This window comes from Leptodactylus fuscus, chromosome 1, assembly GCF_031893055.1.
Source record: "Leptodactylus fuscus isolate aLepFus1 chromosome 1, aLepFus1.hap2, whole genome shotgun sequence".
NCBI lineage: Eukaryota > Metazoa > Chordata > Amphibia > Anura > Leptodactylidae > Leptodactylus > Leptodactylus fuscus.
This window is the reverse complement of record NC_134265.1, coordinates 270,170,720-270,188,230: the sequence shown is the minus strand read 5'-3', so window position 1 is coordinate 270,188,230 and position 17,511 is coordinate 270,170,720. Positions and strand designations below refer to the sequence as shown.

Sequence of the window (17,511 nt, the reverse complement as noted above, 5' to 3'; positions counted from 1 at the left end):
CGAAGAACAGAAACCTGAGTGCAGGTTTGAACCTAGCATAAAATGACAATTTGGGGGACCCCTTTCAAGTAAGCTCTGAACTTAATGTGAACAAAGCCTAATAATTAAATATGCTCCAAATTTCTAATATACTTTGTGTTTCAATTCTTCATTTTTAAAATATTAGTTTGTCGTCAGTTAATGAAGACACTATTGTTTATAAGACAGGAAGAGGTTAAAGGGATTCCATCATCAGAATTCTATTTTTTTAACTAAGTATATGTAAGAATAGCCTTAAAGAGGACATTTCATCTCTTGGGGCACATGCGGTTTTATATACCGCTAGAAAGCAGACAGTGCGCTGAATTCAGCGCACTATCGGCTTTCATGTTCTGTGCTTTGGGTGAAGAGCTATCGTTGCAGATACTGTATCTTTTCGCTGTTAGAAGGGCATTTCTGACAGTCAATCAGGAACGCCCTTCAGCACAGTAGCGCCTATAGTGCTATATATAGGCGCTACTGTGAGGAAGGGCGTTTCTTACTGACTGTCAGATACGCCCTTCTGATAGTGAAACGTTATAGACTTTTCTCTCCAGCAACGCCTCCATCCTCTTGTCCGGACAGCCTCTCCTCCCACGTCACCTTTGTGGCTTCATCCAAAAGTGCAACCTGCGCATGTCCGTCGGCTATTTTCCTATGGCCTCTCCCGTTTGACCACAGGAAAATGGCCGACAGACATACGCAGTTGGCGCTTTTGGATGAAGACACAAAGGTGATATGGGAGAAGAGACGTTCCAGACAAGAAAATGGAGGAGTCGCTGGAGAGTTTTCAGACAGTACAGGGAACGCCCCCCAGTGCTGTCTAAAACTCAGGGCTCGTTCACATCTGCGCCCGGTCTCCGTTCTGCAGGTTTCAGTTTCCTGCACAAAGCTGAGCAGGAGACGGAAACCTGCAGGACTCTTTCTCACCCATTCATTTGAATGGGTATGAAATATGTCCGGCTGTGAGCGCTGGTGAGCGTTTTATGCTCTCTGCCCCGAAACATTTTTTTTTTTAAAAAAAAAAATCGGACACAGAGTTGGACATGCAGTACTCTGTGTCCGGTTTAAAAAAAAAATGGTTTTGCGGCGAACATAAAACGCTCACCGGCGCTCACAGCCGGACATGGTCTGCCAGCTTTCCGTCTTCTGCATGCAGAAGACGGAAAGCTGAGAACAGACTTCGGGCACAAGTGTGAACCCAGCGTCAGGAACAGCGTTGCGGATCAGAATAATAAAGGTAAGAGAAGAATAGCCTTTCTTAATGCTATTCCTATATGTACTTGGTTTAAAAAAAAAAAAAGGATTCTAATGATAGAATCCCTTTAAAACCCCAATTATCCATTTGTGTCCACTTCTCACCTGACAGCAGGGCTATGGTGGTACATAGAAGTTTCCAAGCTCTGAATGTAAGCATTCACTGACTGCAAACAGAGCTCTAGTAAATGGTGAGACCTGAAACGTAAAGCATATCAGAAAGCTGTGAACGTCTCATTTCTACAGTAGTGTCAGCCATCTACTGACACCTCAGGCACTGACTTATTCCCCAGAAGCCCAAGGAATTGAGGATCCTGACAGAATGGAAGCAAACTACAACTTGCCATTAGAAAAGTAACAGAATGTTCACAGCAGTGTGGACAGAGGCTTCCACAATGGCAGAGGAGACAAGCACACACATTACGAACAGCTCCAGCCCTGCAGGACATCACTGACCCACAGAATGCTGGAAGCTTCCAGCCCCGCTACAAGGTGAATGCCCCCATACACTCACAATACCCACAATAGGGGGAAGTGTGAATAACCCTGTGTACACATCGATAGAGCCCAGTGCAGGACCCAAGCACACTGCCCTCAGCAGCTGGAAGCTATGAATACTAGCTGCCATGCCTCAGCAGTGCCCGGGCAGCTCAGGGGCACAGCGGTCACTTTGTGCCCCCTCCTCACACACAGCAGGACTCCAGCACATACTCACCCGCTCTCCGGGAGGGGGGCCGGGCGGGCAGATGCCGCTGTGCCGGCAGGAGGCGCCTCTTAACTACAAGCTCGCTCACTACAAGGTTAAAGGGCGGGGCGCGACGTCATTTGGCGCATGTGAGTTAAAGTAGTGACACTTCGGGACAGGAACTGAGCCCTTATTATACAGCCGTTATTATACCGTAATACGTGGTTTATTATTTACGTGCCCGCAGTCCGTAAAATAGCGCTGTACTAGGCCGGACTTCACAGGCGCATGGCATTGTGGGAATTGTAGTTTTATAACAACTGGAAAGCGAAGCTGAATACAGCGCGGCACAAGTTATGGTCCAGCAGCATAAGTCATTCAATTGTAGTAAATGCAGCAAATTTGTATTGCCCTGAACAAAGATGGCGGAGAAAGGCGGAAGCGCTCTAAGTTGTCATGTGACCTGACCTAGCTATCGCCTGTTGTCTTCTGATCTGTACAGTCTGGAGATGTTGAGTGGACGTCTCCTCACGGTGTAAGACAGGTGCATGACTGCTGCAGCCCCTGCTACTATATCAGGTACTGTAGTGTGTATATGGCTGTATACCCTGGTCTGTTACTATATCAGGTACATGTAGTGGGTATATGGCTGTATACCCTGGTCTGTTACTATATCAGGTACATGTAGTGTGTATATGGCTGTATACCCTGGTCTGCTACTATATCAGGTACAAGTAGTGTGTATATGGCTGTATACCCTGGTCTGCTACTATATCAGGTACATGTAGTGTGTATATGGCTGTATAGCCTGGTCTGCTACTATATCAGGTACAAGTAGTGTGTATATGGCTGTATACCCTGGTCTGTTACTATATCAGGTACATGTAGTGGGTATATGGCTGTATACCCTGGTCTGTTACTATATCAGGTACATGTAGTGGGTATATGGCTGTATAGCCTGGTCTGCTACTATATCAGGTACAAGTAGTGTGTATATGGCTCTATATACCCTGGTCTGCTACTATATCAGGTACATGTAGTGTGTATATGGCTGTATACCCTGGTCTGCTACTATATCAGGTACATGTAGTGTGTATATGGCTCTATATACCCTGGTCTGCTACTATATCAGGTACAAGTAGTGTGTATATGGCTGTATACCCTGGTCTGCTACTATATCAGGTACAAGTAGTGTGTATATGGCTGTATAGCCTGGTCTGCTACTATATCAGGTACATGTAGTGTGTATATGGCTCTATATACCCTGGTCTGCTACTATATCAGGTACATGTAGTGTGCATATGGCTCTATATACCCTGGTCTGCTACTATATCAGGTACATGTAGTGTGTATATGGCTCTATATACCCTGGTCTGCTACTATATCAGGTACATGTAGTGTGTATATGGCTCTATATATCCTGGTCTGCTACTATATCAGGTACATAACACATAAAAGAGGCAAAAATGTAAACTTATGTGTGGGTATACAATCATGTCCAACAGTACAAAACTACCACACAATTGATTAATAAAACATAATAAATTTTATTAATACCTACTAAAACAGTAGAATCACATGACATATATGAGAGACAATTACATAATACAATTCTGTTGCTATAAGCAAGTGGGGGTAGACAAAACTACATAGTACCAACTAGCCAGTAATAGGTAGAAAACAGATGGCCAATAACAGTTACATGAAGTAGGAATGGTCCTGGATAAGAACAACAATATATAATAATGTATGGTGCAAGATGCACCTAAGGGCTCGTTCACATCTGCGGCCCGGCACTCCGTACTTAGGTTTCCGTTTCCTGCCTAAAACACAGGCAGGATACGGAAACCTGCAGGAGTCTTTCTCACCCATTCATTTGAATGGGTGAGAGAGATGTCCGGCCGTGCGCGGCGGTGAGCGTTTTAGGTTCTCCGCCGTGAAACCGGGTTTTATAATCCGGACACAGAGTCGGACATGCAGTACTCTGTGTCCGGATAAAAAAAAATCCGGTTTCGCGGCGGAGAGCCTAAAACGCTCACCGCCGCGCACGGCCGGACCCGGTCTATGGTTTCCGTCTTCTGGCATGCAGAAGACGGAAACCATAGAACGGAGACCCCAAACGCAGGTGTGAACCCAGCGTAACCATTAACAGCAGTGTGACAAAGCCAGGAACCCAGTATCTCTCCTAGGTGGTATAACAATACAGTGTTGCCATCTTACCTACCAACAAGAAAGGAAACGCCCATATATCAGGTACAAGTAGTGTGTATATGGCTGTATACCCTGGTCTGCTGTATAGCATGATCTGTGTTATCTATATAATCTTAGATAAATGAAGTATTTATTGCACAGAGAATGTCTTTGCTTTAGTTTTATTATATCTTTGTGCAGTTGTCTTGAAATCTCATAGTACATCCCGCTGCCTGCAGTCCGCACTGAATGAACACTTTATCACTGAAACCTGTCCATTTACACTTTAGTCTTCTCTGTATTAGATATGAGACCCCCCAGTGCTGCATGAAATCGAGTGACAAGTTTTCCATAGATCAGTTTCCGTGTAAATTCACATTAGAATTGGAAAATCAAGCAATTGGAGCAACATTGATATGGTTGTGGGCCAGTATGTCAAAGATTGCGAAACTTGTGAGGTTTTCTCAAGTGAGAATAATGTGATCAAGGAAAAACATCCAGCAAAATCTGATCTTGTGAATGTAAACAACACATTGACAAAAGACGTCAAAGGAGGATGCTAAGAATCATTCTGATGAACAGTCTATCAAGTGAATTACAGCCGAATACAATGGTAGTCATGTACAACCTGCTTGCATTTTTCGGGTGGAAACAGGGAAGCCCCGTTTCCCCATGCAGAATACATGCAGTTCTTCAGTCCCATTGAAGTGAGCAGAGCAGGGTGCAAATTTATTCATGAGTTCTCATGATCAGTAGGGGCTCCAACCAGCAAATTATCACTGATTGGAATATCCCTTTAACTCTTCAGGGGAGAATATGCAAATCTGCCTTCCATGATGTAATTAGGAAGACAGTTGCTGCCTCAGTGTTGCAAACCAATAGAGGGCGCTCACTGGAATGTGCAAGCCTGTCTTAAGACAGGATTCCAGTGAAATAACCCAATAATGGCTGCTCCCTTTAGCCTCATGCCCGACCTTCCAAGAGGCCTTTGTTTAGCAATGATGCTGGGAATATTACCAGGTATAGTCTCTCAATCGAGGACAGCTGTTTCGATCTGGTTGGATCTCTTCAGCCCGATGTAGAGAGGACTATAACCTGGTAGAGGTGAGAGGCTTAGACAGGGTTCGGGGGATATTGTCACTCCTTAGGGAGAGACCACCATATAGGTGTGTGGAGACTTGTTAAGCCTTTAGCACTCCACTTTGCAAGGAACTATGGGAAGAGATCCAACCAGATCGAAACAGCTGTCCTCGATTGAGAGACTATAACCTGGTAATATTCCCAGCGTCATTGCTAAACAAAGGCCTCTTGGAAGGTCGGGCATGAGGCTAAAGGGAGCAGCCATTATTGGGTTATTTCACTGGAATCCTGTCTTAAGACAGGCTTGCACATTCCAGTGAGCGCCCTCTATTGGTTTGCAACACTGAGGCAGCAACTGTCTTCCTAATTACATCATGGAAGGCAGATTTGCATATTCTTCCCATAGTTCCTTGCAAAGTGGAGTGCTAAAGGCTTAACAAGTCTCCACACACCTATATGGTGGTCTCTCCCTAAGGAGTGACAATATCCCCTTTAACTCTTCATGGAGAGACGGTGCAGAAAAAAAGCATAAAATGGTCCTAGCCATTATTTGTAAAACTTGTAGAGTACTATAGCATAATAAAGAAAGCTAAATGCTCATTTTGCAGTATGATGTTTATTTGGTTACCCCTTAAAGCTAGTTCTTTATAATTTTCTGATTCTTTTACATGTTTTCTTTCAATAAGTCTTTGGGCTTCTAGAAAACTACTCAGTGCAGACATCGTTCATGTGGACATGATGGCTTCAGTGATGGATGATGATGATGAACGCTCACCATTGTTGCGATCCTCAGATCCTGGGTAAGATATAAATTCTTAAAAACTAAATTTAAAGCCACTTTTGTACCATTATGACCACATTCTCACAATGCATACCAGTTGGAGATCCCAAAGAGGTGTCCAGCAAAACCCAAGCAGCAGGAATTGTTAAGTTACAATATTTGGTCACTGATCTCCTATGTGTTATGAGAGACCCCTTCTCTGGATATTTTTCTCAAATGAAGCAAACTACAACCAGCCTCATTTACTTAAAGGTTTTTTCTAGGATAAAATATTGATAACCTATTCTAAGGATAGATCATCAATATTAAATCAATGAGGGTCTGATTCCTTGCACACCTCAGCAGTACAGACAATGACGCAGACAGAAGTTTTCTGAATGGAGTCATTGCAGCTTACAGGCAAGGTGTTGACAAAAAATGACTTTTGTTTTGATCAATTTCTATGTTAAACATATTTTTAAAGAATCTTTGGGTTTTTAAAAAAATTTTCTCATGTTATCTACTATTGTAGATAACAAAAAAAAAAAAAAAAAGAAAAATCCTAAAAATCCTTCCTGTTTTCTGTAGGAAATTTCTTTGCAGCAGTGAGTGTGCTCTGGCTTATCAGCGCACATATGATTACAGGTATTATGTATGGTATCTAGACAAAGAATCCACTAGTCCACAATAGGTGATCACAGCTTATCTATTCCCCTCTACAAAATTACCTCTGCCCGGGTCAAAGAGCATGCCTAGAAAATTCTTACATACATGGTGGTAAAAAAATAAATAAATCGAAAATGCTTTTTAGGAGGTTGTCTTTTTTTTTTTTTTTTTTTTTTTTTTTTTTTATAGCTATTAATTTTGAAAATTAAAAACCACATAAAAATATCTTAAACAATATATTTAACTTAAAAAACATGATTTAAACAATAAGTTAATTTGCTGACGACACATTCTCTTTAAGTGACTGCAGCTCAAGTGAATTGATCTGGCCACTACACAGAGAACAAGTTGTCTGCTTCCTGCTTCATTCTCTGCTCATCTGTGGGATACTGGGTGTCATTCTACCACCAATCTGATATTATTCTTCTACCCTTGAATAGGACATCAATATTCTGAGTCCTGACCCACCGTTCCCTCTTCCCTTTTTAAATGTAGTTCCGCTACAGATCCCCTTAACAGTGGCTTGCTTCGGTGTTACTGTACAGGAAAAAACTACAAAGGGGCTGTGACCCTGATTCAAAATCGGTTATGACATACAAAGGCTACAGAAAGTGTATATAAAAAGTTACTGTAAAGTTTGCACAGGAGAGGGTACCTTACTTATATTTTGTGTGTCTGTACCTGGCTTTTTTTGTGGGTTTGTAGAGCTGAGTGAGTCTTTTTACTGGAAAAGTAGTTCTGCATTCTGTTCTATTTTTTTCTAGCAAATATGACAGAATCTACAAGAGAGGATCAGAACCAGAGCCTTCAACACAGATGTGACAGACCTTTAATCTACTGTATAACATAATATCTGAGCAGCATTTTACTAATTTATTTTCTTATCTCCTGTTTACAGGTTCATTGTGGAAACGCAACAAGAGCTTAAGAGCAGATGGTGGTCCATCCGAGTCATGTACCTTACCATGTTTCTCAGCAGTGTCGGTGAGTACTGCTTTTCTAACACTCACGAATGCTATATTTAGTGGCCCATATTTACCAAGCTCCTGCACCTTCGTATCGCTGCAAATGACTTTAGACATATGTATTATTGAGCTTCAGCAAAAAGAACAGATGTACTCTATTAGGAATCTATCTAGCTATCTTCTAAAATCTATCAAACAGCACACACCACTGTATCGATTTTGGTGCAATTTGTGACTGCAGTGTTGAATTTTACTCTAATACATTGCATTAGTAAATATTGGCCACTGAATGTGGGCTTCAACTACCTGTGCTTCATATAGGGTCCGTGGTCAGCGTCATACTGACACAAAGGAAGATCATGGCTGGGTCATGTGTACAGCTGCCATATTGTGGTATTCTGGGATAGCCAAATGCAACACAAAAACTGGTTTTGGTGGCTAGATGATTTCATACATTGTCAATAAAGTCATTTTCCCCAGACTTTTCTGTACACAGTTTAAAACAGGTTAAAACTTTTTAGCTTCTTTACACCATGATAAGAAAATGACCTTCACAAAATGTTTTCCTTCATAACTAATATTTCAGAACTACTAAATTCATTCATGATTTTTTTTCTCAGGGTTTTCAATTGTGGTGACATCAATTTGGCCATATCTTCAAAAGGTTAGTCCCCTTATTTGTAGCTATTGCCTCATAGTTACATAGTTGATGAGGTTGGATAAAGACATGAGTCCAACCTGTAACCCTACAATCCCTACAGTGTTGATCCAGGGGAAGGCAAAAAACCCCATGAGGCTCGTGCCAATTGCCCCATTTCAGGGGAAAAAATTCCTTCCCGACTCCAAATCTGGCAGTCAGTATAAAAACCCTGGATCAACGTGTCCTTAAAATACATGTAATAGAGAAGAGAAATGATCTAGGGAAAAAGCCACGCAGAAGTAAATAAAGACTACAGATAGTGGCCTTAGCCAGTGGTAAACATTGCCTACATGAAAGTGGGGAAAAAAACAAAAAGAAAATTTTTTAACAACCTCTCCTTTCCTCATTATTCAAATAAAAACAAAAATTCATCTTCATTGATATTGCTGTGTCCAAAAATATCCATACTATCAAAATATAAAAGTATTTATCCTGTTTGATAAATGCCTGAATCACAGTGTTTTGTTTGTTGGTTTGGTTTACAGCTTGCTATGAAAAAAATATATATATTTCCAAAGCTTGACTTTAAAAAAAAAAAAGTATTAAAGGTGTTATCCAGCTTCCAAAAATTATCTGCAAATACATTCCTGGCAGTGATAAATACTCGCTGTTTCCTTGTGCACCCTTTTCATGGCTTTATTTTACTTGAGACTCCTTGTATCACTGTTGTTTACATGCAGTGAACCTGTGGACAAACTACATTTCCTAAGAATCATCACTGTCTGTATACCCCTCCCTTCTCCACTCGCTTCTGGAATGAAATCAAATAAATTGCTCCCTCATCTAAGGTCACACGTCCTATGATGTATAAGCTCACTCCCCCCACTCTCCTATGAGCATCAAACCGTGAGAGCAGGGAATCATGGGAACTATAGTTTTTACACAGATTCACTGCATGTAAATAACAGTGATACAAGGAGTCTCAAGTAAAATAAAACCAAGAAAAGTGTGCACAAGGAAACGGTGAGTATTTAGCACTGGTGTGGATGTATTTGCAGATCATTCTTGGAAGCTGAATAATCCCTTTAAAATAAACTATATAAATTTGGTATTTCTATAATTGTACTGATGCATTAATTAAAAGTCATAGAAAATGGCACAACGGCCAATTTTCCACATTTCACGCCAGTAATATTTTTTTTACATTGTCCTGCTTAATGGTGTCACTAAAACGTACAGCTTGTCCCACAAAAAACAAGCTCTCATACAGTTATGTGAACGGAAAAATGAAAACCTATTATAGTCTTTGAAAGGCTGGGAGTAAAATATGGAAACATGGAAAATGACCATAATCAAGAATGGGTTAATGGTGTTTTGTTTTTGGTGCAGTGTCGATTATCTGGTTGTAACTAGTAAAAGCAAACTACAAGTGATACATTCCTGTAAAAAAAAAAAAAAAAAAAAAAAAGTGTTTGCCCACTCCATTTGAAAAGTAGTGTGTGTGTAGTGTAATATTACTGAATAGCTCCCTGCTATATGATGCACAGCGTTCACTGTTTCAGCAGTCGGTCAGGATCTCAATGCAGGTGTATGGGAGTCAGTTCAAGGCTCTGGTAGACCTACCTTGAGTTTGATACAGGAAACACTGTGTGCAAACAGAGCATAGAGGAGGTCAATGCTCCATAGAAAAACTTCACAATAAGGGCCCCTTCACACGGCGTAAGCGCTCGGCTCATTCCGAGCCGTACACGCAAGCGCTTCTAAACACTTCCCATTCACTTCAATGGGAGCGCTCCCATTGAAGTGAATGGGAAGTGTTTAGAAGCGCTTGCGTGTACGGCTCGGAATGAGTCGAGCGCTTACGCCGTGTAAAGGGGTCCTAAAGATTAACCTGTGTAATTTTTTTTCTTTTTTTCTTAGATTGACCCAAGTGCTGATACAAGCTTTCTTGGCTGGGTTATAGCTTCCTACAGCTTGGGACAGATGGTTGCTTCACCTTTGTTTGGTTTGTGGTCTAACCACAGGCCAAAAAGAGAACCTCTTGTGGTCTCCATATCTATATTGATAGCAGCCAGCTGCCTGTATGCCTACGTACATGTACCTTCCTCACACAACAAGTATTACATGCTCGTTGCTCGAGCATTAGTGGGTTTTGGATCAGGTATGTTACTCTAGTTTCAATAAAGTAAGTTTACATAAGTTATACATTACATAGACATTAAAGGGGTTGTTCCACTATAGGTATGTGTTCCCTAGCCACAGGATAGTGAATTTGTCTGATTATGAGGGACCCCGAAATTCCCATGAGTGTTGCACCACCACCGAATGGCCACCCCTTCATTCCCTTTTATGGCATTGCTGGGATTATGCACTCTGGCAGCTCCACAGAACTTAATATGGCTGTGGCAGACCTATGCTTCTTTGACATGGGGCATGTATGGGAATTTGGTGGCCTCCATTCTCCTGATAGATGGTGACCCAAATGGTTGGAGCCCCAGCAGTCACACACTTCTTCCCTGCTCCCCCTGTGCTATGGATAGGGGGATTAGTGTCTATACTTATAGGTGTTTTTCGAGTATGAATTTGAACAATAAGCTTTCAGGGATGGGAATTATTGTCAGCTAAACGTGATTAAAGGACTTATCTCATCTCAGACATCCCCTTTCACACTATGTCTCCCAGGACAGTCAGCTTATCCTCCTGGGTTTCAGTCCTTTTACCTCTTGGAAACATCTAATATCACTGGGGAAAACCTGATCATCAAAGCATTTCTCATGTATCAGTAGCTGGAGAGGAGATGTAGTAATATGTGCAACATGTTATATGGAATAGGAGCTGCTTGTACATGGAAGTTCTACATTTAGGCTGATATTGAAGTCATAAGTGGCGGTTCCCCATCTATGATATCCATATGCCCTAATAAGACATATGAACAGGGGTTGTCCTCTTAAGACAACCTCTTTAATTAGAAAATTTCTTTGGCTTCTGTCTCAGAGTGTCTCATACCAGAGAAGTTTATGATGAGTTGCGAGGGATTATGAAGTAGGACGGGACAAATTTGCTGCTGGTGTCTAATTGATCTCTAATTGTCTGGGTAATAAAAATATAATCTGATCCTTCTTTTCCTTTGTTGAAAGATAACATATTTATTAGAAGTATGCTTTGTATCCAAATAGTAATAATAATACGGTGCATGTCTGGTGCAGTATGAAGAACTCTGAAGGTTTTAGTGTTCCATATTCATTCTACACTCCTATACGTTTTAGGAAATGTAGCGGTTGTTCGATCGTATGTAGCGGGTGCCACTTCCCTATCAGAAAGGACAAGTGCCATGGCTAACATTAGTGCTTTTCAAGCTCTGGGATTTATCCTTGGTCCTGGTAGGTATGTCATTAATGGTGTCATGGGTAAGGTATTTGTTCTGTAATTTTGAGTAAAGGTATCAAGGAGAACAATTCAATTTCTTTTTAGCATTCCAGGCAGTTTTTACATTAATTGGAGAAATCGGAGTGACCTTCAAAGCCATTGATCTTCAACTGAACATGTACACCGCGCCATCTCTTATGGGTGCCTTCCTTGGAATTGTGAATATCATTCTGATTTTTGCAATATTCAGGTAATAAGAATTATAGATCCTACAAGGACTGTCAAAGCATTGACTCTCTGGATTGCATGTACTTTGCAACAAATTAATTTTTTCAATACGATATCAAAATATCTTTTTCTTGCAGAGAACATCGAGTAGATGATCATGGAAGGCACATAGGAAGTATAAACTACGAGCCTGAAGGTACCTACACTGTTATGCATTATTCCTCAGCCTTCATAACCAAGAAACATGCATACTAAAGGGTAGTATCTATAGTATTCTATAATGAGAATACAGGCTTTGAGACATAACTGTAAGTGTGTAACAAATGCTCCGTTTATATCTAATAAGCTCTTATGCTGCAAACCATGTAACAATTGGGTAAGGCTAAAGTAAATGTAGGTGTTAATGTTGCTCAAACCAACGTAGGCCAAGAACAACCCTGGCACTAGACACTTGCGAGCAACTACGTAAAGGCTAAAAGAAAATGAGGAGAGAGAAACTGATTAGCCATACAATTAAAACCATTGAAAATTGAAGTGAAAACTGATTTTCATGTGAAAATGATAGCTTTGTCCTCTATGTAGGATTTTAGCTTCTGTTGGTTTAAATGGGACCTGCATTTTTTTTTTTTTTTTTAGCCAAAACCAGGAGTGGATTGAGAAGAAGAGAGAATGAAATATAATTTATTTTTTTTAAGGAGTCTTCAGTAGTTACCTTTTTTAATGGCTAATCAAAATAAAAAATGATGACATATTGCGAGCTTTCGGGACTACTAAAAAGGTCCCTTCATCAGGCTGGTATTAGCCTGATGAAGGGACCTTTTTAGTAGTCCTGAAAGCTCGCAATATGTCATCATTTTTAGTTAGCCATTAAAAAAGGTATCAACTACTGAAGACTCCTCAAAAAAAAAAATTTATGTTTCATATCCACTGGCTAACACCGTACAAAGATATTTTTCCTTATACATAGAAGGCAGAAGTATAAGAACTTCTTATATATTTCCCATTCCTTTTGTAGCCACTAGAGATGAGCGAGTACTGTTCGGATCAGCCGATCCGAACAGCACGCACGCATTGAAATGAATGGAAGCACCTGGTACTTCCGCTTTGACGCTGGCCGGCCGCTTAACCCCCCCCCTCTCCGCGTGCCGGCTACGTCCATTCATTTCTATGCGAGCGTGCTGTTCGGATCGGCTGATCCGAACAGTACTCGCTCATCTCTAGTAACCACTCATGACTTTGGCTCAAAAAATGTAGCAAAATCTGCTACAAAAAAGCTGTGTTTCCACATCATGGGGCCTCAGCCTTAGGCCCCGCATTGCGGAAAAACAGCTTTTTTTTTTTTTATATTGCAGATTTTGCTGTGGTTTTTTTTTTTGTTTGTTTGTTTTTTTAACGAAAACAATGGTGGCTACAAAAGGAACAGAGAAATATACAAGTAGTTCTTATACTTCTACCTTCTGCTCAATCCACTCCTGATGTTGGCTAAAAAAAAAAAAAAAAGCTGCGTTTAAGGTGATTTAGGTCTGTTCCATAATCGAGTGTTTTACTTTGTTCTGGATCTGCTTGTGTTGATCAGTATAAATCAGTTGAACTTGCTGTTCAACCCACTATGTGAATATATAAATTAGTATGTCAGTGAAATAGGACAATGTGTCTTCCACAGCAATTGAGTCCTGTTGGGTTTTAATATCATTGAAATGGCATTTGTAAGCTCTGCAGAATTTGGTCGGAATGGGTTTGTGTTATAATTCCTTGTTGTTTTAGCTCAATATGATCAATTCATTAAATGAATTTCTTGTAGGCACAGATACTGCAAATGATAGTGAAGAGCCAGTTGACCAGATCGCAATCGTCTCATCAAATATTCTGTTCTTCATTATTTTATTCGTATTTGCCATTTTTGAGACGTATGTATTCACTAAATTGTCATTGAATTTGCTAAATGTGTGTGCATCTGTGTACAAGTATAGTGGTCTAACTTGTAGACAGTATAGTTTAAAATATATGTTCACCATTTAACACATGTAGCTAGGGCGGAGCCATTTTTTTCTAAAAATTAAATCTCAATTTCATTTAATCTTAATTCAAGATTAAAATCTTAATTCTTGATTTTAATCTCAATTTTTAGGTCTTTGCTTAGAGGCCAAAAAAAAAAATCAGTGAGCTGGTATAGAAAAGGAGGATATATTTGATGCAGGCTTTCATTCTACGGTCTGACTACAGTGAAGAAACTGTTTATAAGAGACTGACCATAGTTTGCAGTCAGAGTCCGGAGGAGGGCCAACATCAATTTTATAATTCTTTAAAATGACAAATTAAAGGGATCCTATCATCTAAACACTTTGTTTTTTCTGGTTGACACGTAGGAATAGCCTTTAAGAAAGGCTATTAGTCTCCTACCTTTAGATGTCTTCTCTGGGCCGCCGTTCACTTGAAATCCCGTTTTACGCCGGTATATAAATGAGTTCTCTCTCAGCACTGGCGGCGATCCCCAGCACTCAAAATATGAATAACCCCTTAACGACAGCCAATTTTGGTCTCCAAGATGAGCCATACTGTTTGCTTTTTTTCCCCATCCCTGTTTCTAATAGGCATAAGCTTATCTTGTTTCATTGACTTACTCGTAAATTGGCATGATTTTACCGAGACAAGCTGTATTTTTAAATGGACCATTTTGAATTTATTTATTTTTTTGCAGGTGCAATAGCAATTAAAAATTTTGGGGGGTTTACGTTTGGTTTTTACATTGTTCACCATATGGTATATATGACGTGCTAACTTTATTCTGTGGTCACTAATTTCTAAAGTTTTTTTTTGCATTCTATTACTTTTGCACAATAACACTTTTATAAAATATTTTGTTTTTGTAGCGCCATATTCTAAGAGCCATAACTTTTTTTTTTTTTTTTTCAACTGATCAAGCTGTGTAGGGGCATGTTTTTGAGGGATGCCCAGTAGTTTATCTGAACTCCTTTGGGGTGCATTCAACATTTTTGATCACTTTTTATAAAATTTTTGGGGAGATGAAGTTAACAAAAATATAAATGTGATTAGTTTTCTTATAACTGTAGGGGTTAAATAACGTGCTAGCTTTTTAGTGTAGGTTGTTTAAGGCTATCTTCACATGGAGGATTTTACCCTGGAATCCACCTCCCATTGTTAAACTGCCAGGGATCGGAGTTATCCATCCCCAGCAGTTAAGGCAAGGACCTAGCTGTGTGTTAGCCGTGATCCTGCAGTCACCTTGATGAATATATTTGTCCTGGGTCATGAACTGCCCCTTGTCCACATATATTTTCATGAAACTGCGGGCACACAGCTCTTATATCAATAAAACAGTCATACATTAAAGTCACACTAGTGACAACAAATTAATTATGGGACAGTCCCTTTAAATATTTATCATTGGAGGTTTTCTTACATAGACTGTTTAAAGTATAACACTAGAAATGCTGTAAGTCTTATTGGTGGACATCAGATAACTAGTGTCTAACCAAACCTGAGTACCATGACCAAAGTGGTCTACAAAGTGAAATTAAAACACCATTTAACCTGGTTATGTCTTTCCCTAGGATTTCCACACCACTTACAATGGATATGTATGCATGGACCAGGACACAGGCTGTGTTTTACAATGGAATTATCCTGGCTGCAATTGGCATCGAGTCAATTATAGTGTTTATTACAGTTAAAATAGTCTCTAAAAAGTAAGTTGTTGAATGGATCCTGTCAATAATATATGCTGTTTTGGGGAGGAAATTGTACTCACATCAAGTATAGGTATTCTCCATGTATTTAGGAGTACCCCCAAAACATAAAGAGGATATTAGAGAAGAGCTTCCTGCCTCCAGATTAGAGCATTAAGCCTGCAGACATTGGCTGAACTACTTCTGGGTGAAGGATCTGTGGACTTTTGGGGATGATTCAAGGCTGGCAATGTCAGTGCAGTTTCTGCTAGGGTATGGTTTTCCTGGTTGAAAAACTCAGCCTTAGGAATTTTCATGCTTGACCAAACTCTGCACCTGCCAATGGGAGTTATCAGGCTGAAAACATCTGATGATTGAGCACAACTCTTATTTTTCCACTGAGAAAATCAAGTAGATGGGAAGGGGGGGGGGGAATAAAAAAAATCAGCCTCGGTCTCTCATTTTAATCAATGGAGGCTGGTTTTAGGCAGAATTTGCCACAAATTCTGCTCTGAACATATTATGCTCAAGGTGACGGGTTTGAGAAGCACTAGTTTAATGCTTGTATGTAACCATATGTTGTAGATTTTTTTGCACATATAACGCAAGATGACAGATTCCATCAGTTTGCTTTTCACTTACTGCATCCCTACTTTATAGTATGTTTAACTATTTTACCAATTTCCCTATATAATGCAGGACTGGAGAACGAATGCTGCTCCTTGGGGGATTAGTTACTATTTGGGTCGGATTCTTTATCTTATTACCTTGGGGAAAGCAGTACCCCAGCATACAATGGAGAGGTATGTAAATTGCACTAACAGGATGCATAAAAGGAAATAATCCCTTCTTCACCATCACCTTGTGTTATCTTTGAACTCTTTGTGAACAGACATCCAGAATACAACCAAACACAATTCATCGTTCTTGGTTTCAACTTCTGGCAATCACACGATAGAACCAACAGGATGTCCAGCAACTCAGTCCTGGTGTTTCTATACACCCATTATCCACTTAGCGCAATATATCACATCTGACATCTTGATTGGTCTGGGCTATCCAGCCTGTATGGTCATGTGTTACACCTTATACTCAAAAATAATAGGACCCAAGCCACAGGTAAGAACACATTTCCAAGCTTTCCATCTTGTTAATCACATGATGCAATTGTGTTATTTACATTAAAGTAATACTTTGTGTGAAAATTCATGAGGTCCTTTCTTAGCTGGGTCATGTGATATGTTTGTCTATAATTTTTTTTTTTTTAAGTCATTTTCATGAATGAATACCTTTAAATAATCATGCATTTATGTTTTCTGGTATGTCTTGATCTTTTATTTTAGGGAGTCTACATGGGATGGTTGACTGCTGCTGGTAGTGCAGCCCGAACACTGGGACCCGTCTTTGTCAGTGAAAGCTATACACACCTAGGACCTAGATGGACCTTTGGAATGATTTGTGGCATCGTGGCAAGTTCTCTGTTACATTTGGTAGCAGTTTACAAAAGGCTTATTGCTTTCTCCGTGCGATATGGCAAAATACAGCAATGATGAGTTCTACCAAAGAATGAAAAAAATTTAAATCTAGTTTTAAAAGGACTAAATATAAATGGGATGTGTATATTTTTCTACAAAGGTTTAACTGACTGCAATAAAAAGCATCTATGCAAGACCCTAAAAAAATAAATTAATTTATTAAAGTCTATCACTTTGTGTAATTTAAATCTTTTGGCTTTCTGAGCTGGTTGCGTGCGACTGAGACTACACAGAAGTAGTGCATTTTTCTGTAACATGTGGCCTGCTGTCCTCAGCCTTAAGGTGACTACCTACCTTGAGGAAAAAAAATGCTTTTAATCTGCTTCCAATGAAAATATAGATTTCAAAACACCCACAATTCTACATAGATTTGGGCTTACGTTGCAGTGTGCCCTACCAACTGGCTCATTTGGGACATAAGAGATTACTTCTTCT

The 17,511-nt window shown here is 40.0% G+C and overlaps 2 protein-coding genes across 4 annotated transcripts in view; one reads left to right on the top strand and one right to left on the bottom strand.

The window, feature by feature from the left end:
* Nucleotides 1–1,456, bottom strand: part of ABHD18 (abhydrolase domain containing 18) — a 28,666-nt gene extending 27,210 nt beyond the window's left edge. The window contains exon 1 of the mRNA XM_075287422.1: nt 1,381–1,456. The gene's annotated coding sequence lies outside the window, so the exon portion shown is untranslated. The remainder of the gene's footprint in view (nt 1–1,380) is intronic.
* Nucleotides 1,457–2,061: 605 nt separating this feature from the next.
* On the top strand, nt 2,062–17,206 carry MFSD8 (major facilitator superfamily domain containing 8). 3 transcript variants are annotated; one of them, XM_075287389.1, is made up of 13 exons: nt 2,062–2,109; nt 5,917–6,030; nt 7,555–7,640; nt 8,242–8,285; nt 10,182–10,422; nt 11,528–11,641; nt 11,733–11,877; nt 11,993–12,051; nt 13,657–13,762; nt 15,428–15,562; nt 16,241–16,344; nt 16,434–16,660; nt 16,885–17,206. In XM_075287389.1, exons 2-13 carry the CDS (start codon nt 5,966–5,968, stop codon nt 17,089–17,091), a joined length of 1,533 nt encoding a protein of 510 aa, XP_075143490.1. In that variant the 5' UTR covers nt 2,062–2,109; nt 5,917–5,965; the 3' UTR covers nt 17,092–17,206. The 3 variants fall into 3 exon arrangements, with proteins under 3 accessions (XP_075143490.1, XP_075143498.1, XP_075143483.1); XM_075287397.1 differs by lacking the exon at nt 2,062–2,109 and adding an exon at nt 2,453–2,539 and having other exon boundaries at nt 5,932–6,030; XM_075287382.1 differs by lacking the exon at nt 2,062–2,109 and adding an exon at nt 2,453–2,539.
* Nucleotides 17,207–17,511: the final 305 nt, after the last annotated feature.

What these genes read in the sequence shown, in the direction of transcription:
- MFSD8 (XM_075287389.1), top strand. Translation starts at nt 5,966, where the DNA reads ATGATGGCTTCAGTGATGGATGATGATGATGAACGCTCACCATTGTTG. An exon ending in TTGCGATCCTCAGATCCTGG is followed by an intron (nt 6,031 to 7,554) that starts GTAAGATATAAA and finishes TCCTGTTTACAG; the next exon opens with GTTCATTGTGGAAACGCAAC. An exon ending in GTATTTGCCATTTTTGAGAC is followed by an intron (nt 13,763 to 15,427) that starts GTATGTATTCAC and finishes GTCTTTCCCTAG; the next exon opens with GATTTCCACACCACTTACAA.